Raw genomic sequence first — 24,326 nt, 5'->3', positions numbered from 1 at the left:
CAACTTTCTAGTTTTAGCACTTTCTTTAATAATTAATAATGCTCAATAGTCATGATAAACAAGAAACTGTCTCTAGATCAACAGGGAAATAGACAGGAGCTGGAATCGTGTCACAAGATCAAAGGCAGAAACTTAAGAAGAAAAATATTGATGTTGAACTAAACATATATGAAAAGTCTAATGCTGTCAAATTGAGCATAAACAAAAAACAGACGCAAACAGTATGAGAAATCAGCAGCTCTAAAAAAAAGTCAAGTTTAGAATACTCTAGTTGCATTTAGTCACTCCTTACTTATAGATTAAATAAAAAAAACTGATTTTTTTTAGCTGAAAGTAAGGAGCGACATTAAAACTTAAAACGAACAGAAATTACTCCGTATATGAAATGGGTTGCCCCCTCTGCAATCCCTCGCTCTTTACGCTAAAGCTTTTAATTGTTTTAAAAAGTAGAATTGTGGCAAAGAGTCAAACTTTAGCGTAAAGAGCGAGGGATTGCAGAGGGGACAACCCATTTCATATACGGAGTAATTTCTGTTCGTTTTAAGTTTTAATGTCGCTCCTTACTTTCAGCTAAAAAAAATCAGTTTTTTTTATTTAATTTCTGAACGTTTTTGAATTAATGCGTGTTTGGTTTTGGCTCTCCGCACATAAATTATTAAAATGAAATTTATATATTAATTCTTTTTTGGCTAAATGGCTTTCTCTTAGTTTTGATCAGACAATTTTGAGAAATAAGGGGTGGAGAAGGAGGCCTAGTTGCCCTCCAATTTTTCGGTTACTTAAAAAGGCTACTAGAACTTTTAATTTTTAACGAACGTTTTTATTAGTAAAAAATATACGTAACTTAAGAATTAACTTACGTAACAAACTTTCATAACCTTATATTTTTATTATGTATACGAGGGGGTTTGTACCCTCGTTAATACCTCGCTCTTTACACTAAATCTTAACTTTTCTCCCAATTCTTTAAGAATGACCCCTGAATCAGAAAGGCCGTAGAATAAATAGTTGAAATTACTAAAAATACTTTAGCATAAAGAGCAAGGTATTTATCTCCTCCTAAATACCTCGCTCTTTATGCTAAAGTATTTTTAGAACCCCTCATATGCGTAATAATCTCTGTTCGTTTTAAGTTTCAATGCTACTTCTTCTTTTCATTTGAAAAAAAGTTTTCATGTTTATTTTTCATTGTTTTCTTATAGTAATGCTAGAGAATCCTGCGCCCTTTTCATTGAATTTTTCATCCCCCATGACAGATTTCTCCAAGGAAAGATCCTCCAACATAGCCCCCTCTCCTCAGCCCCACCCCCAAACAAAATAAAATCCCCCTGAAAACGTCTGTACATTTCCCAATAACCATTACTATATGTAAACACTGGTCAAAGTTTGTAACTTGCAGCCCCTCCCCCAGGGAATTGTGGGGGAGTAAGACATCCCCAAAGACATAGTTATTATGGTTTTTGACTATGCTGAACAAAATGGACATCTCAAAATTTTGATCCGTTGACTTTGAGAAAGAAATGAGCGTGGGAGGGGGCCTAGATGCCCTCCAATTTTTTTGGTCACTTAAAAAGGGCACTAGAACTTTTCATTTCCGTTAGAATGAGCCCTCTTGCGACATTCTAGGACCACTTAGTCGATACGATGACCCCTGGGGAAAAAAACAAAAAACAAAAAAACAAAAAAACAAATAAACACGCACCCGTGATTTGTCTTCTGGCAAAAAATACAAAATTCCACATTTTTGTAGATAGGAGCTTAAAACTTCTACAGTAGGGTTCTCTGATACTCTGAATCTGATGGTGTCATTTTCGTTAAGATCCTACGACTTTTAGGGGATGTTTCCCCCTATTTTCCTAAATAAGGCAAATTTTCTCAGGCTCGTAATTTTTTATGGGTAGAACTAAACTTGATGAAACTTATATATTTGAAATCAGCATTAAAATGCAATTCTTTTGATGTAGCTATTGATATCAAAATTCAATTTTTTAGAGTTTTGGTTACTATTGAGCCGGGTCGCTCCTTACTACAGTTCGTTACCACGAACTGTTTGATAAGAAAAAGCCCAAGGCTTTTTCCTGTGTTTGATATATCAAACAGTTCGTGGTAACGAACTGTAGTAAGGAGCGACCCGGCTCAATAGTAAACGAAACTCTAAAAAACGTAATTTGATACTAAAAGATACATCAAAAGAATTGGATTTTCATGCTGATTTTAAATATACAAGTTTCATCAAATTTAATCTTTGTCATCAAAAGCTACGAGCCTGAGAAAATTTGCCTTATTTTGGAAAATAGGGGGAAACACCCCCTAAAAGCCATATAATCTTAACGAAAATCACATCATCGCATTCAGCGTATTAGAGAACTCTATTGCAAAAATTTGAAGATCCTATCTACAAAAACGTGGAATTTCGTATTTTTGGCCAGAAGACAGATCACGGGTGCGTGTTTGTTTGTTTTTTTTTCCCAGGGGCCATCGTATCGACCAATGGTCCTAGAATGTCGCAAGAGGGCTCTTTCTAACGGAAATGAAAAGTTCTAGTGCCCTTTTTAAGTGACCAAAAATATTGAAGGGCACCTAAGCCCCCTACCACGCTCATTTTTACCCAAAATCAACGGATCAAAATTTTGAGATAGCCATTTTGTTCAACATAGTCGAAAACCATAATAACTATGTCTTTTGGGATGACTTACTCCCCAGAGTCCCCGGAGGAGGGGCTTCAAGTTACGTGACCAAAAATATTGAAGGGCACCTAAACCCCCTCCCACGCTCATTTTTACCCAAAATCAACGGATCAAAATTTTGAGATAGCCATTTTGTTCAGCATAGTCGAAAACCATAATAACTATGTCTTTTGGGATGACTTACTCCCCACAGTCCCCGGAGGAGGGGCTTCAAGTTACAAACTTTGACCATTGCTTACATACAGTAATGGTTATTGGGAAATGTACAGACGTTTTCAGGGGGATTTCTTGGTTGGGGGGGGGGGGGTTGAGGGGAGGGGGCTATGTGGGAGGATCTTTCCTTGGAGGAATATGTCACGGGGGAAGAGAAATTCAATGAAAAGGGCGCAGGATTTTCTAGCATTGCTATAAAAAAAAAACAATGAAAAAATAAACATGAAAATATTTTTCAATTGAAAGTAAGGACTAGCATTAAGACTTAAAACTAAAAGAGATTATTAAGCATATGACGGGTTCCTCTCCTCCTAAATACCTCGCTCTTTATGCTGAAGTATCTTTAGTAATTTCAACTATTTATTCTACGGCCTTTCTGAATCAGGGGTCATTCTTAAAGAATTGGGACAAAACTTAAGCTTTAGCGTAAAGAGCGAGGTATTAACGAGGGGACAAACACCCTCATATACAAAATAAAAATATAAGAATATAGAAGTTTGTTACGTAAGTTAATTCTTAAGTTACGTATATTTTTTACTAATAAAAACGTTCATTAAAAATTAAACGTTTTAGCTGCCTTTTTAAGTAACCGACAAATTAGAGGGCAACTAGGCCTCCTTCAATTTACAAGGATTTTTGTCTAGTAAAAATGTTGTTAATTGGGGGGTTCCCCAAGGATCCGTACTGGGTCCGACTCTGTTTTTAATTTTTATTAATGATCTACCGCATGTTGTGAAAGCTCTGCCCAGAATTGACGACTTTGTTGACAATGGTACGAGTAAGACCCAGCTTACTATGCCCTTATTTGCTGATGATACAACCTTGGTGTGTGTTGCCCCTACAGAAGAACTGCTCATGTCAACGATAAATGCAGCAATGAGCAGGATATGTACATGGCTTAAAATAAACCACCTTGACCTGAATATAGATAAGTCAAATTTTGTTATGTTCTCTCGATCTCCGAATTTTTACCCTTGGTTTACGGAAATAATTTCGGAGCGGGGAATTATTAAACGAACAAGATTCACCAAATACCTCGGAATCAATGTTGATGAAACCCTATCATTTAAAGATCATGTGAAGTCAGTTTCGAAAATATTGTCACGTAACTTAGGTATGATGCGCAAATTAAAACATATTTCCCCCCCAAATGTTCTACGATTGTTATATTTTTCCCTGATTCAACCGTACATTTTGTATTGCTCGTCGATTTGGCTTGGTACTTTCCCTTCGATAGTTCATCCAATCCGTGTGATCCAGAATAATGCTGTCCGAGTTTTTTGTGGTGTTGGGAATCAGGAGTCTTTGAGGTCTATGTATAGTGATTTAAATATAATGCCTGCAGCTGGATTACGTGATTTTTATACGTTGATTTTTATATATAGGTATTACAGAGGTAGCCTTCCCGATTGTTTTACAGGAATATTTTGTGAGAGGTCTGATGTTCACCACCACAATACTCGGATACGAGGTAATACTGAGGTTCCTCGATTAGTTTCAAGTAGGTCTTCTTTTTCACTTATTTACAGAGCTTCAAAACTTTGGAATAAACTGAGTATAGATATCAAGGAAAAAGGTAGCCTTGACCAGTTTAAGTCTGATTTACGTGTGGAGTTGCTCGGTAGGTATGATTTTGAAACTGATTAACTAATATAAATTTTACATAGCTTATTCATTTGTAATATTTATGTATTTTTTTTTGTTTTTTTGCTGTTGTCTTGGGGTCACGCAAGGGAGTGTATTGTTTACGTTTTTTTGTTTTTTGTTGAAATTAGTATATGGTCTCATTCTCCATAACTTCTTATTCTCCATATTGTCTCTTTTTTTTTCTTTGAATTTAGCACAGCCTCGCAAGCTTCGCTTATGTTGTGCTATTGATTAAGAAATGTTTTTTTCTAATAAAATTGTTCTACTACTACTACTACTACTACTACTACTACTACTACTACTACTACTTAAGTTACGCATATTTTTTACTAATAAAAACGTTCGTTAAAAATTAAAAGTTCTAGTTGCCTATTTCAGTAACCGAAAAATTGAAGGGCAACTAGGCCTCCTTCCCCAACCCTTATTTCTCGAAATCGCCTAATCAAAATTAAGAGAAAGCCATTTAGCCAAAAAAAGAAAAAGAATTAATATGCAAATTTAATTTTAATAACTTATGTGCGGAGAGCCAAAATCAAACATGCATTAATTCAAAAACGTTCAGAAATTAAATAAAAAAACTAGTTTTTTAACTGAAAGTAAGGAGCAACATTATAAATTAAAACGAACAGAAATTACTCCGTGTATGAAAGGGGCTGTTCCCTTCTCAACGCCCTGCTCTTTACGCTAAAGTTTTTTACTGTTTAATAAAGTAGAATTGAGAGAAAGAGTCAAGCTTTAGCGTATAGAATGGGACGTTGAGAAGGGAACAGCCCCTTTCATACACTGAGTAATTTCTGTTCGTTTTAAGTTTTAATGTCGCTACTTACTTTCAGTTAAAAAAACTAGTTTTTTATTTAATTACTTTAAAAAGCAGCTTGGGTAAAAGTGATTGTACTAAAATTAGATAGTTTTTGACTAATCAAAAATATGAAGTGAAACCATCATGGAAAATGATATAAGAACTTACTTGGTGACTGCGACTGAAAATTAATACGACATAGAGCTAAGATTGAACATAAAAGAGGTGCACCAAAAGAAGTTACAAAGAAAAAAGAGTATACACTTAAATATGAACCATTCTGCTTTTTTTTGCTCAGTTTCAGAATTTCAAATATATCTACATTGTATTTGCTATTATTTGTTAGTCGTCTATTTTATGTAAGTTACATTAGTAAAAACGAATCAAAAAGAGATTTAATGAAAAAACAAGAGCTAAGAGCTCATATGGCACTTGTGACGAGGCGAGAAGAGCTAAGAGCAGAGATCATATGGTATGAACTCTAACGAAATTCTATGAATCAAAAGATTGATTTAAAAAGGAAAATAAGAGGCTTAATGCCGGTCAGGATTTAAAATAAGAGCTCTGAGTCACGATGTTCTTCTAAATATCAAAAATTCATTAAGATCCGATCACCCACTCGTAAGTTATAAATACCTAATTTCTTCTAATTTTTCCTCTCCCTTTAGCCCCCCAGATGGTCGAATCTGGGAAAACGACTTTATCAAGTCAAATTGTGCAGCTCCCTGACACGCCTATCAATTTTCATCGTCCTAGCACGTCCAGATGAACCAAACTCGCCAAATCACTGAACCCCTCCCCCCAACTCCCCCAAAGAGAGCAAATCCAGTACGATTCTGTCAATCACGTATCAAGGACATTTGTTTATTCTATCCACCAAGCTTCATCCCGATTCCTACACTCCAAGTATTTTTCCAAGATTTCCCCCTCCAACTCCCCCCAATTTCAAACGATCTGGTCGGGATTTGAAATAAGAGCTCTGAGACATGAATTCTTTCTAAAAATCAAACTTCATTAAGATCCGATCATGTATTCGTAAGATAAAAATACCCCAATTTTCACGTTTTTCAAGAATTCCGGTTTCCCCCTCCAACTCCCCCCAACATCACAGGATCTGGTCGGAATTTAAAATAAGAACTTCAAAGCACAAGATCCTTCTAAATATCAAATTTCATTAAGATCTGGTCACCCTTTCGTAAGTTACAAATACCTCAATTTTCAAAATTAGCCCCCCCCCTCCAATTCCACCAAAGAGAGCAGATCTGGTCCGGCTATGTCAGTCACGTATCTTAGACAGGTGTTTATTCTTCCCATCCAGTTTCATCCTGATCTCACCGCTTTAAGTATTTTCTAAGATTTCCGGCTCCCCCCAACTGCCCCCCCCCAATTACGCTTGATCCGATTGAGATTTAAAATAAGAGATCTGAGTTACGAGGTCCTTCTAAATATGAAGTTTCATGAAGATCCAATCGCTCCTTCGTAAGTTAAAAATACGTCATTTTTTCTTATTTTTCAGAATTACCCCCCCCCCCAATAGATCGGATCCGTTCCAATTATGTAAATCACGTATGTAAGACTTCTGCATATTTTTCTCACCAAGTTTCATCCCGATCCCTCCAATCTAAGCGTTTTCCATGATTTTAGGTTCCCCCACCCCAAACTTCCCCCAACGTCACCAGATCCAGTCAGGATTTAAATTAGAGCTTTGAGACATGATATCCTTCTAAATATCAAATTTCATTGAGATCCGATAACCCGTTCGTAAGTTAAAAATACCTCATTTTTTCTAATTTTTCAGAATTAACCCCTCCCCCAACTACCCCAAAGAGAGTGGATCCGTTCCAGTTATGTCAATCATGTATCTAGGACTCGTGATTATTTTTCCACCAAGTTTCATCCCAATCCCTCCACTCTAAGTGTTTTTCAAGTTTCAGGTTCCCCCCCCCCCATGTCACCAGATCTGTTCGGGTTTAAAATAAGAGCTCTAAGCCACGACATCCTTCTAAATAGCGAATTTCATTGAGATCTGATCACCTGTTCGTAAGTTAAAAATACCTCATTTTTTCTAATTTTTCAGAAATACCCCCCCCCCCCCTAACTATCCCAAAGAGAGTGGATCCGTTCCGTTTATGTCAATCATGTATCTAGCACTTGTGTTTATTTTTCCCACCAAGTTTCATCCCGATCCCTCCACTCTAAGTGTTTTCCAAGTTTTAGGTTTCCCCCTCCCAACTCCCCCCCCCCCAATATCATTAGATCCGGTCGGAATTTAAAATAAGAGCTCTAAGACACGATATCCTTCTAAACATCAAATTTCATTGAGATCCGATCACCCGTTCGTAAGCTAAAAATACCTCATTTTAATTTTTCAGAATTACCCCCCTCCCTCCCCCAACTACCCCAAAGAGAGCGGATCCGTTCCGATTATGTCAATCATGTATCTGGGACTTGTGCTTATTTTTCCCATCAAGTTTCATCCCGATCCCTCCACTCTAAGTGTTTTCCAAGATTTTAGGTTTCCCCCCTCCAACTCCCCCCAATGTCATCAGATCCTGTCGGGATTTAAAATAAGAGCTCTGAGACACAATATCATTCCAAACATCAAATTTCATTAAGATTCCATCACCCATTCACAAGTTAAAAATACTTCATTTTTTCTATTTTTTCCGAATTATCCGGCCCCCACTCCCCCCCAGGTGGTCAAATTGCGAAAACGACTATTTCTAATTTAAGCTGGTCAAAAGCCACTCCCCCAAGCTGGTAAAATACCTCATAATATTTTACAGTTTATTTTACATTCTGATTATTATCTCAAGACTGGCACGTACACAGGGGGGGGGGGCCTTCGGGCCCGCCCCCCCCCCCGAAATTTTGTGAAATGTTTAATTTCCCCATGGTTTCTTGGCATTTCTGGCAAAAGTAGGACGTTTATTAGGAATCTAGATACATATGTGAAGCCTTTTTTTGGGGATTTTACAGCATGCAATTATCCGGTCAAGTTGCTGCCCAATTATTAACCCATTTTCTGTCTAACTTTTTACCACCCTCTTTGAAGTAATTAGCGATTGTACTTTTTTTTCGTAAAGAGAGTTTGCTTTCCACAACAAAATAGAACTATCCTTGATATTAGGGCGTTTATCCCGCCTTTTCAGGATAAAGTACAGTAATCAATGGATCAATTTTGGAAACTATCATTTTTCATTAAAATCGATGTTTTCCCAATAGAAGGACTACCCCCCACAGCACCCATATTGCATTGTTAACCCTAAAATTTCCCTTTTAGTGGGATATAATAGATTAATCACTGGTTCTAAATCGCTATGAACATAACCTGAGCCTAAAACGTACTTTTGAGGCTTCAGTCTTCTTCCCCCCATCCGCTACAATACTACAGATTAAAGTTAACCTGTATTTTCCGATATACGTTCTTTTTACATTTATTTAGTTACTAAATAAAAAAAGTACTACTTTATATATGCTGTTTTGAAGGTTTTGCCCCCCCCCCCGAAAAAATTCCTGCGTACGTGCCTGCCTCAAGATGAGGATAAAAACCAAAATGAGTAAAAAAGAAAGAAAAATTCTGCTATCAAAGATTAAACTGTTTTAAACTCAGTCTATTTATAAGTGGGCTCATAAATTTTCTCTGTTCAATCTCCTCAACAAAGAACAGATGATCATTGCAACAGAATCAGAACCAATAATGGATCTTCAAAGGATGATCAATAAAACAGTTCTTCGTAAGTCAGTTTGAATAAATCTATTTCAAACTGAACTTAAGAAATTTTCTCTGTGCTCAATCATTTGATAAAAGAGCAGATCATCATTGCATTATAATCAGAACCAACAATAAATCTTCAATGGATAATCAACATAACTGTTTTTGTGTAGTGAGTTTTGAAGTCTATTTTTAGCTGAAATTAAATTTTTCCCTACGCTCAATCACATGACCGAAGAACAGATAACCATTGCATTATAATCAGAACCAACAATAAATCTTCAATGGATAATCAACATAACTGTTTTTTGTAAGTCATTTTGACTAAGTCAAACCGTTGCCAAGTTAATGCCAGAACTTAAGCAAGTCAAATAACTGAACTTAAGAATTTTCTGTATGCTCAATCATATAATGAAAGAGGAGATGATCATTGCATTATGATCAGAACTAACAATTTGTCTTCAATAGATAATAGGTTGAACTGATTTTCAGAAGTCAGTTTGACTAAGTTTAGTTCAAACTGAACCTTAAACATTTTCTCTATGTTCAATGAGATGATAAAAGATCAGATGATGATTTCATTGAAATCAGGTCCAACAATGAATCTTATTTCAAAATTTTCTCAGCTCTTGGCTCCTTAGACTTGCTGAAATTGGCCTCTAAGGTGTTCATTATTTTTTTACAGATGCTAATCTATTCCAACAGATATCTTGCTGGACTGATGACGGAATGACCAAAGGGGGAAATGACATCGTTATTTTGCTTTTCGGAAACAAGAGAGTCGTCAGAATAAGAGGCAACTTACCGCTAAATAAGGAGAGAGAGGCTACAAAAACTCAATGGTACGAAACTCTTCATTAACACAACACCTACAACAGGATGTAACAGTAACCAAGAATTTTTCAACCAGGAATATTTCGGGAAATATATGTCCCTTTTTTTTCTTCAAAACCTTTTTTTTATTTTTGTTTTATTATCTACTGGACTGTAGCTACCGCTATGGCCCCGATAATTGACCAAAATTGGCTTTCGTAAAAATGACAAATTTCGTTAAAATAGACACGATTAAATTTTTTTGATTTACCCATGCATATTAATTTTCTCATGAAATTTAAAATTATTTAGTACAACGTCTTAATTTGAACGGACAACTTTTTAATGTAGATTTATCTTTACCAGGACTTTCAAATTTAATATGAAGCTCCACGAAAACCGAGTCAGCTGAAAACTGAATCCTTAAAGATGAATTCAATAACTAAATAAGCCTCTAGTCATATGATTATTTTTGTAGATGAGACCAATGATTCCTATCGTTTTCACAGGTACTTAAAATGAGCTATCGAATAAAATTATCTCATCAGTAGACATTTTTATGATAATCCAGCCACAACGAAGCCAACTAACCAGCTGAGGAAACTACCAGACGAAAATGGAAAGGACGCAGCAAATCACAAGAATGAAACATCTTTTCAAAATGATGAAAAACGATCTATAAGTGACGATCTTGTGAAACACCGAAAAGTTTTGAGAATAAACACTTGACCATTCACACCGGTAAAAAGACGGTTTTATTTTAAGGTGATTCTCCGAGGTTTGAAGCAAATTCTATTTCCTATAGCATTGAAATACGCAACGAGATTTTCTCCTTTCTCATTGGCTTAATTGCTCTCTTGAGGGTTGTACCAGAATATTTAAATACTGTTGTTTATTACGATCGGATTTAAAGGGAATTTAAATTTTTTTCACATGTCTAATTGGTAACAGCTGACCATTGAAATTTGGTTGGTTACAAGTCAGATAACAGTTTAGCATTTGAATTTTCACAATGGGCAGAAAAAAAATAAGAACAAATAAAGGATGGGAAAACCTGAGACATTGGTAAGTTCTATTCCAACGTTATTGTAGATTATATTACTTTTATTCATGTACAAGTTACATTTTCAAACAGTTCGTGGTAACGAACTGTAGTAAGGAGCGAAGGGGCTCAATAGTAACCAAAACACTAAAAAACGAAGTTTTGATACAAATAGTTACATCAAAAGAATTGCATTTTAATGCTGATTTTAAATATATAAGTTTCATCAAGTTTAGTCTTACCGGTCAAAAGTTACGAGCCTGAGAAAATGTGCCTTATTTTAGAAAATAGGCGGAAATACCCTCTAAAAGTCACATAATCTTAACAAAATCACACCATCAGATTCAGCGTATCCGAGAACCCTACTGTAGAAGTTTCAAGCCCCTATCATAAAAAAGGTGGAATTTTGTATTTTTGCCAGAAGACAGATAACGGGTGCGTATTTTTTGTTTTTTCTTTGTTGTTTTTTTCCTCAGGGGTGATTGTATCGACCTAGTTGTCCTAGAATGTCGCAAGAGGGTTCATTCTAACGTAAATTAAAAGTTCTAGTGTCCTTTTTAAGTGACCGAAAAACTGGAGGGCACCGAGGCCCCCTCCAACGCAAAGTTTTCTCCAAGGTCACCGGATCAAAATTTTGAGATAACCATTCTGTTTAACTCAGTCAAAAATCTAATAAATATGTCTTTGGGGATGACTAAATCCACCTCAGTTCCCGGGGGAGGGGCGGCAACTTATAAACTTAGACCATTGTTTACACATAGTAGTTGTTAATTATGAAGTGTACAGAGGTTTTCAGGGGGACTTTTTTGTGTTGGGGTTAGGGTGGGTCGGGGGGGGGGGGCAGGTTACGTGGGAGGATCTTTCCATGGAGGAATTTTTCATGAGGGAAGAGAATTTCCATGAAGGGGTCGCAGGATTTTCTAGCATCATTTATAAAAAGACAATGAGAAAATATTTTTTTTCAAATGGAAGTAATGATCAACATTAAAACTTAAAACGAGCATAAAATATTACTTAAATAAGGGGGTTTGTCTCTTCCACAATACCTTGCTCTTTACGCTAAAGTATTTTTAGTAACTTCAATTAGTTATTCTACGGCCTTTGTGATTCAAGGGTCATTCTGAAAGATTTGGGACAAAATTCAAGCTTTAGTGTAAAGAACGAGGTATTGACGAGGGGGCAAACTCCCTCATATACGTAATAAAAATACACACATATATAAGTTTGTTACATAAGCTAATTCGTAAGGTACGTATGTTTATTACTAACAAAAACGTTTGTAAAAATATAATAAAAAAAAATCTAGTTGTATTTTTAAGTAACCAAACATTTGGAGGTAACTAGGCCTCCTTCCCCCCCCCCTTTTTTTTAGCGAAATCGTCCGATCAAAACTATGAGAAAGCCATTTAGCTTGTAATTAACATAAAATTGCTTCTCCAAACTAAACATCCGTATGATATATGGGTAGATTATAGCAAAATATATCGTGCAGAGTACATTCCGGCAGAATATGCTTCAATCTTTTGAGGATGCCAACTCCACGTGCAACTTTGGTGGAGATAATGTCGCTATGATGCTTCCACGATAGATTTGAATCAATATGGAAGCCGAGGTACCGCAGCTTTTCACCTAATAGAACTTTACTACTTATATCAACAGAATCACCCACTCTACAAAATGTCAGTAAGAATTTTTCTTTACATTCACACACAGCAAACTTAAACTTGTAAACATCTCTAATCTTTTGAGAGTAATATGAGCTTTTACTATTAAATCATCTGCGGATTTTGCAAATACTGTTAGCAATATATGTATCCTTTAGATAAACGCGCGTCTTGTTCACATAAACTGAATAAAGTAAAGGGCCCAGCACAGACATTTTGCTATTTATAATGTTAGATATTGTCGTATGAGTGTCTACACCAGGTAACTACTTTACCCCATGAAATACAAGGCTATCAAGCATGGACTCCTGATCATAATTATCAAGCTTTTTTTCTATTCTACTAATCCTCTCCTCCAAATTTTCAATTTGAAATCTCAGACTAACAAGAGCCTGCTCGATTTTGCAAACTTTGGATTAAACTTGAGCGTGATTGAATCATAAACCTGGCTGATTATCAGTTCAATACCTTCTTTGTTCAATGAATTTGGGTCATTGGGTCATTGGGTCATTGGACGGTTAATTCGAAAAAATGAGGTATTTTTAAGTTACGAAGGAGTGATCGAATCTTAATGAAATCTCATATTTAGAAGGATCTTGCAACTCAGATCTTTTATTTTAGATCTGGCTGAATCCAGTTTCATTGGGAGGAATTGTGGGGGGGACCGGAAATCTTGGAAACGCTTAGAGTGGAAAGGTCACGATGAAATTTGGTGGGAAGAATAAGCACACATCCAAGATACGTGACTGACATAACTGGACCGGATCCTCACTCTTTGGGAGAGTTGGGGGGGGGGTAATTCTGAAAAATTAGAAATATGAGGTATTTGTAATTTATGAACTGGTGATCAGATCTTAATGAAACTTGATATTTAGAAGGATCTTGTGCTTCAGCACTCTTATTACGAATACCGACCAGATCCGGTGACAGTAGGCGGAGTTGGATGGGGAAACCGAAAATCTTGGAAAATGATTAGAGTGAAGAGATCGGGATGAAACTTGGTGGGTAGAATAAACAAATATCGTAGATACGTGATTGACGTAACCGGACTGGATCCGCTCTCTTTGGGGGAGTTAGGGGGGTATAGTGCTTTGGCGATTTCGGTGCTTCTGGACGTGCTAGGACAATAAAGATTGGCAGGCATGTCAGGGACCTGCACAAACTGACTTGATAAAGTCGTTTTCCCCGATTTGACCATCTGAGGGGGGCTGAAGGGAGAGGAAAAATTAAAAAAATGAGGTATGTTTAACTTACCAGTGGGTGATCAGATCTTAAGGAAATTTGATATTTAGAAGGACCTGGTGTCTTAGAGCTCTTATTTTAAACCCCGACCGGCATTAATTATCTGATTTTCCTTTTCAATCAATCCATTGATTCTTAGAATTTTGCTAGAGCTCATACCATATGAGCTCTTGGTTCTTCCGACCTCGTCATAAGTGCCATATGAGCTCTTAGCTCTTGTTTTTTTTTTCAGGAAGAAAAACTTGCCCGAACAAGAAAGTTTACCAGAACAAGAAAAATTTCCAGTGTCTCCAAATTGTTCCAGGCTTTCCGAAACTCCGAATCCGGCTTTAACTATTATAGATGATTCTACGGTTAGTAAAAATGCGCCATCTGGTAGCTCTTGCGATTTTGGTTCGCCAGGAGAACACTTTGGAATCGATTTGTCTGGAATTCCAGATGTAAATTGTATAGTCAACTTGCGTCATCTGCTTAGTGAGTTTATAGAAGCAATAAAACATCAGTTCAATTGCAAGGACGGGAAATCAAAGCTTTGCGTGAAAGAAATTAAAAACACTGGACTCCAAACAAAGCTCGTCGTTATCTGCCAAGACTGTGGCTGGAAAAAGCGAGTAGAAGGTGAGCCGGAAGCCCCCCTCACTACTGTAAAAGAATACCTAACAAATTTCAGTGAACAGATATTAGGTAACAAAAAAGAGAAGATCAGCAATTTACGAGGCAACGTGAACGTGAAAGCTGTATGGGGTATCATGGGGACCGGAGGAGGCTACGCATCTTTGAACGAATTATTAAGTGTATTGGGAATAAAAAATATGAATCCGAAAACGTTTATGAATTTAGAACGCTTAGTTGGTAACGCATGGATGGATGCACTATCAGATGTCTTAGAAGAAAATGGTCGTGAATCCTTGAAATTAGCCATTCATGAGGACAGGTTTATCAACGATTTTTTCTGGACTAAGGTCATCTGTGATGGTGGCTGGAATAAACGCAGCAAAGGACACGATTATACTGCAAAAGGTTGTGTTGGGGTAATCATTGATGCCTTTACGAAAAAATTATTATATGTAGGAATAAGAAATAAATATTGTTACCTCTGCTTCAGCTCAAAGAAGGCAAACCAGAAAGTGAAAGATCATGTTTGCTTTATGAACTACAATGGTCCCTCGAAGAGCATGGAAACCGACATTCTTGTTGAAGGTTTTCGCCAAAGTGAAGCCATGCATAACCTTCAGTATTTACAATACATCGGAGACGGCGATTCTAGTGTTTTTTACAAGCTAAGACAAAGTGTTTCATACGTATCATATATCCAAAAAGAAGAATGTGCCAATCACGTGACCAAGAACTATACAAAATACCTCCATAATGTTGTGAAGACAAAAAAAGGGATGCACAGCAAATTTCTTTCAAATGACATAATTCTAAAGCTAACCAAAAATCTACGAGGTGCAATAAAAAAGAACTCGGCTGATGGTGGGTCTGCCGAAAATCTAAGACAACTCTTACGAAGAGGCCCAGAGCATGTGTTTGGTAATCATAAAGAGTGTGATTCTGGCTGTGCCAAAAAGAATGGGGTCTTAGAAACTGTGGAGAACCGCTATAATAACCTTCCGAAAACTATTTTGGAGGATGTAAAAGCTGGCGTGGAAAATATTTGTAAAAAAGCGGACTTATTAAGAAACGGTGCAACGACCAATCTTGCCGAGAATTATATGTCTGTTGCAGTGAAATTCGTAGGCGGAAAACAAATAAGCCGCTCGAAACGATGGTCATACCATGCTAGGATAAGTGGAGCAAGCCTATCCTACTCCTTGGGCCCGAAATGGCAATCTTCTACATGGAAAAAAACATTTGGCTACAGTCCTTGCAAAATAACAAAAGAATACACGGTGAAAACTTCTAATCTTCGGAAACGGACAAAAACAAATCTGAAAAGATATTACGCAACCATGGGTGGGAGATATATGGCCAAAAAGAAAGAGAATCGGAGTTTGCCTAAAGGCGATCAAAATTACGGACCAAATTGCAACAAGCCTGATATGAATCCAGAGGAATTTGAAATCGCAAAGGCTGATTATGTTGCAAAAAATATGAATCTGGATGGAGCCAAACTGCAGGAGATCTACGTAAACACAATGGGGCAAAATGATAACTGGATATTTGAGAGGAGCAAAAGGATTACTGCCACTTATTTTCATAGAATAGCTTCTCGCAAAAAAAATACTCCAACCGCACCCATAGTCAAGAATATCCGAATTAATTCTAATTTCAAATCTATTCCAATGCTTAGGGGAATTCAACTGGAGGCTATTGCACTGACGGCGTACGAGCAGAGAGAGGGAGTATCATTAATAAAAGGAGATCAAATGGGACTACTCATTCATCCAAATATCCAGTTTCTTGGAGCTTCTCTTGATGGTCGCTTAGAAAACGGCACACCAGTTGAAGTGAAGACTGTCCATAATATTCCCAGAGGAATGACCATAAGGGAAGTGGCATCCCAAAAAGGATTGGTAAAGAATTTTTTCCTATGGTCACACAATTCAAAATTGGAGTTAAAGAAAAATCACAAATACTATGCTCAAATTCAAGGTCAGCTAGAAATCACCAATCATGAAGAATGTCACTTGGTGGTATATCACCATGAGCATGATGTGGAAATTTTAACTATTCCGAGATCAAAAGAATATTTTTTGTCCATATTACCAAAGCTTCAGGAGTTTTGGAGCGATTGTTTACTTCCGGAGATATTAGACTCGCGATTGATTAGGAACATGCCACTTAGAGAGCCTGCCTTAGTCCGGGCTGCAGCAAATCGCGGAATGAAACGGACTTTGGAGCCAGAAGACAGTGGATGTGAGAAAATTACTTGGTCCGACACTGAAAGTGAATATTGAAAGTGGATTTTTCATTGACATGCGAATAGTATAGAGATTGTTTAGGGGTCATAATGTATTAGTAGCAGTATTGTTAACCTTAACCTATTAGGGTTGTTTGAATAGTAGACTATTATAGGTTAACTATTAGTGTTGGTGAATAGCATATAAATATTAGTAAGTAAATTCTATTTGAAAAATTTCAGCATTCTGTCGAAGTCCAAACCATGTTGATAAGTAAACTCTAATTACGTTGAGATTTAGTTGCTACTTTAGGCACTTCCAGGTAAGCTAGGACAGCTAAATTTGGCAGGCGTATCAGGGAGCGGACCAGATTAAATTGGAAATAGTCATTTTCCAGATCTGACCATCTGGAGGGGGTAGGGGCTGGTTAATTCAGAAAAATAATATTTTTTCGGGGGCCGGTAATATTTCAGAAAAATTTCGGTTAATAGAAAAATGAAATATTTTTAACTGACGAACGGGTGACGGGATCTTAACGAAATTTGATGTTTGGAAAAATGTTGCGTCTCAGAGCTCTTATTTCAAATCCCAACTGAATCCGGTGATATTGGGGGAATTGAGGGGGGAACCTAAAATCTTGGAAAACGCTTAGAGTCGAGAGATCAGGATGAAACCTGATGGGAAAAGTAAGCAAAAGTCATAGATACGCAATTGACATAACTAGAACGGATCCGCTCTCTTTGGGGGAGTTGGGGGGTTAATTCTGAAAAATAGAAAAAATGAGGTATTTTTAACTTAGGAAAGAGTCATCAGACCCCGATGAAATTTGATGTTTGGAAGGATATCGTGTCTCATAGCTCTTATTTTAAATTCCGACCGGATTCGGTGACATTGGGGGAGAGATGGGAGGGGGAACCTAAAATCATGGAAAAGGCTTAGAGTGGAGGGATCGGGATGAAACCTGGTGGTAAAAATAATCGTAAGTCCTAGATATGAGGTTGACATAACTGGAACGGATCTGCTCTCTTCGGGGGAGTTGGGAGGAGGATTGTTAATTCTGAAAAATTAAAAAAAAAGGTATTTTCGAGTGACGAAGGAGAGATTGGATCTTATAGAAATTTGATATTTGGAAGGATATCACGTCTCAGAGCTCTTATTTTAAATCCCGACCGGATCCGGTGAAGAGGAAGTTGGGGGGGGGCCTAAAATCTTGGAAAATGCTTAGAGTACAGGGGTCGGGATGAAACTTGGTGGTAAAACTAAGTACAAGTCCTAGAAACGGGATTGACATAACTGGAACAGATCTGTTCTGTTTGGGGGAGTTGGGGAGGGAGGGTTAATGCTAAAAAATAGAAAAAATTAGGTATTTTAACTTATGAAAGAGTGATCGTACCTTTATGAAATTTCATATTTAGAAGGACCTCGAAACTCAGATCTCTCATTTTAAATCCCTACCAGATTCAGTGTCATTAGGAGGGGGACCGGCATTACTGGTACGGATCCGTTCTCTTTGAGGGAGCTAGAAGTTGTTAATTTGGGAAAATTAGAAAAATTGAGGTTTTTTTAACTTAAGAATGGATGACCAGACCTTAATAAAATTTTATAATTAGAAGAAACTCAGGTCTCAGAGCTCTTCTTTCAAATCCCGACCAGATCTTTTGACATTGAGGGGGAATTGGAGGGGGAAACTGGAAATCTTGGAAAACGCTTATAAACGGCGTAGATACGTAATTGACGTAACTGGACTGGATCCGTTTTCTTTGGGGGAGTTAGGTGGTGTGGTTCAGTGTTTTGGTGAGTTTAGTGCTTCTGGACGTGCTAGGACGATAAAAATTGGTAGGCATGTCAGGTAGCTGCACTAATTGACTTGTTACAGTTGTTTTCCCCGATTCGACCATCTTGAGGGCTGAAGGGAGAGGAAAAATTTGAAAAATTGAGGTATTTTTAACTTACGAGTGGGTGATCGGATCTGAATGAATTCTGATATTTAGAAGTACCTTGTATCTCAAAGCTCTTATTTTAAATCCCGACCAGCATTAAGCCTCTGATTTTCCTTTTAAAGCAATCTATTGATTCTTAGAATTTTGCTAGAGCTCATATCATATGAGCTCTTGGCTCTTCTTGACCTTGTCACAAGTGCCGTTTGAGCTCTTAGCTCTTGTTTTTGATGAATAGTATATAAATATAAGTAGTTTCAAAAATTTATTAAATACTCCTAAGGGGTTTCCTTCCTCCCTTACCTGTATTTATGACCCCAGGGCAAGGGTGCCTAATGTTTATTATGTACCTTCAGGAGCATATCACTTTAAATGATATTAATTTAATAAGTATATGCATTACTCCGTAAAGCAAAGTATATGATTACCCCGGTTCCAAACCGGGGTAATCAGTCATTTATGAACGAGCTTATAAATCATCAACTATATGAGATGACGGGGAAAAACCAAAATATTCTAAGATACGGCACTATTAGGAATGAAATGAGACCCCGTGGAACTAAAATGGACGAATATCCTACAACTTTAGATTTAAAAAAATAATGTTCGTATATTTTATAGGCCTACAATCGGCGTTTCTTTACTTTTAAGAGCCAATAATGTCTAAAATAATGTGTTTTAAAGAATAACGTTCTTTTTAAAAATAATATTCATACATTTTATAGGCCTACAATCGATGTTTCTTTACTTTTAAAGGCCAATATTGTTTAAAATAATGTGTTTTTAAGAATAATGTTCTTTTTAAAAATAATGTTCATACATTTTATAGGTCTACAATCAGTGTTTCTTTACTTTTAAAGGCCAATAATGTTTAAAATGATGTGTTTTTAAGAATAATATTCTTTTTAAAAATAATGTTCATACATTTTATAGGCCTACAATCGGTGTTTCTTTACTTGTAAAGCCAAACTGTTATCTGCTTTGTAACCTAACAAATTCCAATTCGTATGGTGTTAAAATGATATTGCCTCAAGGTGTTGTTGCCAATTATACATGTTTTCAGCTTCCTTTTAAATCTGGTCTTAATGCTAAGGAGATGTCAACATTCTTAATGACATTCTGGCAAACCCCTCAAGGAGTGCTTAAGCCAATGAGAAAGGAGGAAATCTTGAATACTAAGAATTATTGCTAAAAATCATCTGTTATAACTACAAAATTAACAATCTTTGGGATTATTTGTCGGTATAAGATCTACAAAACGACACAAAAATCAAGGCTATATGATTAGTAAAACCCTTTTAAACAGTAAAGGAAGAATATCTTAAATGGCAAATTTTAAAGGAAACTGATGATAATAAAAAAAAAAATTCACGGCTAAAATTTTTGAAATCTTGTGGCAAATGGAGAGGCTACTTTACAATTCTCTACGTCTTCTAAAAGTAATTTTATTGCTACTTTTAAACATTAGAGGTGTCCCCACTAATTAATTTTTTATGAAGCTCTAAAGAAAAAAAATGCAAATTTGTTCGGCCTATTCATGTCAAAGCTTTCAATGAAGCCACAGTAATTTTTTCATCAAAGAATCTGCTCGTGTCTGTTGTTAATACGCATTACACTGCTATAGGAAAATAGCATTGGCTTCAAACCTCGGAGAATCACCTTAAGGGGATTAATTGAAAAGTACGGACCAGGAAAATATAAGTTATATGTTGCATTTTTGAACTTAAAAAAAACGTTCGATAATGTTAATAGAGTACTGCTTAAAAAAGCCTAGATGATGTGGGGCTACCTTCTTGTTTCATTCGTTTGGTTGTAAATGTGAATTTTGAGATTAATGCAATAGTAACAGTACGTGGGTCAGGTCTTTCGAGACTTTTTAAAGTTCAGAAAGGAGTAAAGCAGGGAAGCGCCTTGTCACCTCGACCTTTTGGTCTTTTTATTAATGACATTGTTGAATTTCTAGAAATTAGGTAATAAAACTTAAAAAAAATTAACAGCTTTTTAAAATTAAAAAGCTCCTGGATTTAACAGATGAGTATCTAAAGAGGAAGTGCCTGTAGGTAAATGTTCAGAAATCAAAACTGATTATATTTACCAAAAGGAATATTAAATCTGAAAGTAAATTTTAGTTTAAGGGGGAGGAGATACAAGTTGTGGATAAAATTAAGCATCCGGATATATTTTTCAAAGTAATGGAAGATGGAATTCACATATAAAGGAAACGTTAAACCGGGGAAGAGAAGCAATATTTATAATTTTCCGGAACAATGCAATAGGGATAAAAAATTTGACGTTACATAAAAGAGTTATTATCGAGAATAATGCCCGTTCTAGATTTCATAGCAGAGATTTGGGGACATGAGAGAGCGGCTCAGCTAGAGAATATTCAATTAGGGTACTTTAAGAGATTGTTAGGGCTTCATAGAACAACTCATTCCTGGTTTTTAAAGGGCGATCTAGGTAAATGGTCACTAATAAATTACAGACTAGTCTCAATGATGAAATTTTGGTTGAGAGTCGTCCAATTACCGATTGACAGGTTGCTTAAGGCAGCTTATGAAAATCTAATCTCGCAGGGAAAAAAAGATCATGACCAGAAAAATAAAAGATATTTTAGACAAAACAGGGTTTTCGTTTGTTTGGAATGAAGGTAGAGGACCAATGGACATAAATGCAAATTGGGAGAATGGGATTAAGATAGTACTAGAGAATTAAATGATTAAAAAATAGAGTGAGGAGATAAAAAAAAATCAGAAACTTTAAAGTTTTATAAGTATGTTAGGGTGGTTTATGGGCCTAAGTTCTACTTTAAGCTGAATTTACCAGCTAGATATTTGACGTTGTGGATGCATCTCACGGCTTACTGCCTGCCAATTAGTGCAAGATTTATAAAATATTCTAAAGAAAGATGTTCCAATGGAGACAGATATACTTGCTCGCTTTGCAGAGTGAAAGAGGATTATTTAGTGCATTGCTTAAGCCGGTGCCAGGGGCTTTTTACGATAAGGCAAAGGATATTTGGAAATAATGAGTTGATACTTCCAAGTGTCTTAAATAATGCTTCGCCTCAGTTTATTTACAGAGTAGCAAGATATCTGGAAATCTTGTTAAATAAAAAAAAAAAATCTCAGTATAAGGTAAAAGTAATGTTTTATTTATATCTTTTTCCGAGCATTAAGTGTTCTTTTCAAGAAGCTTTTTTTCAAGTATTAAGTACTAGTGTTATGTTACTGTAGTGTTTCATTTAGGTGTTTTATGATGATCGCTGATCAAAACTTAAGTTATTTGTGTCTTTCGTTTATGTTATTGCACGGTGTTCATGGCTGTATATTTGGCTTTTAAATACACTTATACATCTATCTATAGGTTCCCTTTGTTTTAAACTAACCTCTCGTAAACTCTTTGAAATTTTGACGCATACAAAGAACGGTTACCACGAATAGTTTAATCGAGGTCTTTACTTTTCTTTGAAAAGTTTCTATTTTGTTTTAATAATTGCATGTAGAGACCAAACCAGATCAACTATTTTAGCAGAATATAACCGCATATTTAGTAATTCACTCGGGATTAAAACATTTATTATACGGAGCACTGCCTAAAGTGACTGTAAAGTCCAATGTCGTATTCTTTACCTTTTTTAAATTTTATTTTCTTAGTCCTTCATCCATGAAGATATGGGTTCGAGGCCTGGTGTCGCTGGTTATTTGGTTGGCAGCAACGACTCTGCAAATAAAAGAAGACAGATTGCCAAAGATCAAACCTTTTGGCCATACGAAAACTAGTCATTCCCCTAACGAGGATGGGGAGACGTCATATCGAAGTATTTAAGAAAAAGTGGAACATCATGAAGGGGGTAAGTAATGAACCTCTGAAAAGATGGGGGTGGAAGAGCAGGGTGTACAGCTGTGTTGACCTTCGGTGGCCTGGTGCTTTATTGAGTTCTTAGTACTAGTAGTAAAATACTTAACTATAACTGTTGGGCTAATGCTAAAGTTATATATCACCAATATTATTCCAACTCGGTAATGAAAAAGAAGTTAATTAAAAAGAACAGGTTTTGCATTGAGAAGTAAATAGCCAAGTTTTGAAACTTAACAAGTTTTGAAGTTTTAACAAGTGTCATTCCTGCTTTACTGGAAAAAGAAATGTTTGAGCAATTTTTTTTTTTTGGTGGTATTCCAAGATATTATTCTCTTGTCAGTACATTTAATTTAATCAGTTTCATTGATATATCCTATAATAAATTCTCATCTATATTTTCCTCTTAATAAATTCATTCTTTTCTTAAGCATAGACTAAACTCAACTCACCTCTCATATACACGTAGGCTGGTCCTTTCATCGAGGGCCTTGTTAGAACAACTAAGTTCAAGAGGTTTCCCATAATTCCAAGGCCACATATAGCTGGGAGGATAATACCATAACTAAAGTATTTCAAACGAGCCATTTTTATGTCTCTATTCATAATATCAGTTGAATTCCAACATAATTCTGAATGAGAGCTTGTGCTTGCATCATAAAAAGAAACGATCCGTCCATCAATAAGCGCATTGTCAATATCCATTTTATAGTAGAGGCTACGACACTAAATTGCTACCCTTTCAAATAGATAATTTAGCAGTATTTTACGCACTTATTGAGACAAACACTGGTTTGAATTACGTTTAAAGTTGGTGTTGCTTTTTTTGTGCCCTTGAGACTAGCACCTGTTCCCGCATAAGCTATATTCCATCTCTCAGAGAAACTTTGCTTCATTCGGTTTAAATTCTTCTACTTCTGTCTCTAGCCTAGAAATGCTCAAAAGTGTCTAATCTCCAAGTTGTGTTTCCACAGTTGGAAGTATAAAGCCTACTGTTCAGAATGTATGCTAATAGCATTAACTGGTAATAGCTTTGTAGCCCACATTTCTCGGAAGTAGGTCAGTACAGTGTAAAAGCTTAAGAGTACCGCAAGGGTGTAATTTGACACACACACACAGGGTGGGCCAATATTTACATAGATAACATTATGTTTAAAAATCCGTTTTTCTACGAATTATTCTTCTGTTTCTTTAGGTAGGAGAAAAGCAATTGCTAAAAGGATAAAACTTGAGACAAGGTCGTTTTTTTTAGGATGATTTCTAGTGTGTTTACAACATTAACTTCAAAAAGTATTTTTGAATGAAAAAGTTTTTCAAAAGAAAGTAAAGAGTTGTAGTAAAATCTGAGACGAGCATAAATAAAGTCTTGTAATAATTCCAACTTGAAACAAATAGAATTTACAAGAAATTAATAGAAACAATCAACGTTCTGGTTGTAGAGCGAAGCAGATCTATTGGCAATAATAAATTTAAAGCAAACATAAATAAAGTGGACAAACAAATACAATAAAAAATTGAAATGTTCAGGAGATTTTTGTATTAACTTATTTTCGAAAATATTATATCGGCTGACTTACACAAATAGAAATATAAAGCAATGACACTCTAAAATGCCCACCCAATACAGATTAAAAGAATTACTATAGAACAAAATAGAGCAAATTTCTACTTCTAGGGGGGGGGGGGAAGTATCAACTCATCAGATGACAAAAATTGTAAGCGTATCCAAATCAAAAATAAAACACACATTAAGCATTACAGAAACAATACTACCTTTTTTGTTAGTTTCTTCTTAAAAGTATTTTTTTAAACCTCGATGAAATTTAACTTTAAGTGTATTTAAAGAGTAGATAAAACATTTAAATG

General features: G+C 36.0%; 1 protein-coding gene across 1 annotated transcript in view; it reads right to left on the bottom strand.

Moving 5' to 3' along the window:
• LOC136037244 (probable G-protein coupled receptor B0563.6) overlaps positions 1-23,434 on the bottom strand; it is a 79,564-nt gene extending 56,130 nt beyond the window's left edge. The window contains exon 1 of the mRNA XM_065719859.1: positions 22,913-23,434. Within this exon, the coding sequence (XP_065575931.1) occupies positions 22,913-23,165 (253 nt within the window). The 5' untranslated portion in view covers positions 23,166-23,434. The remainder of the gene's footprint in view (positions 1-22,912) is intronic.
• Positions 23,435-24,326: the final 892 nt, after the last annotated feature.

This window comes from Artemia franciscana, chromosome 16 (assembly GCF_032884065.1).
Source record: "Artemia franciscana chromosome 16, ASM3288406v1, whole genome shotgun sequence".
NCBI lineage: Eukaryota > Metazoa > Arthropoda > Branchiopoda > Anostraca > Artemiidae > Artemia > Artemia franciscana.
The sequence above is the reverse complement of the archived record's forward strand: the minus strand, read 5'-3'. Positions and strand labels throughout refer to the sequence as shown.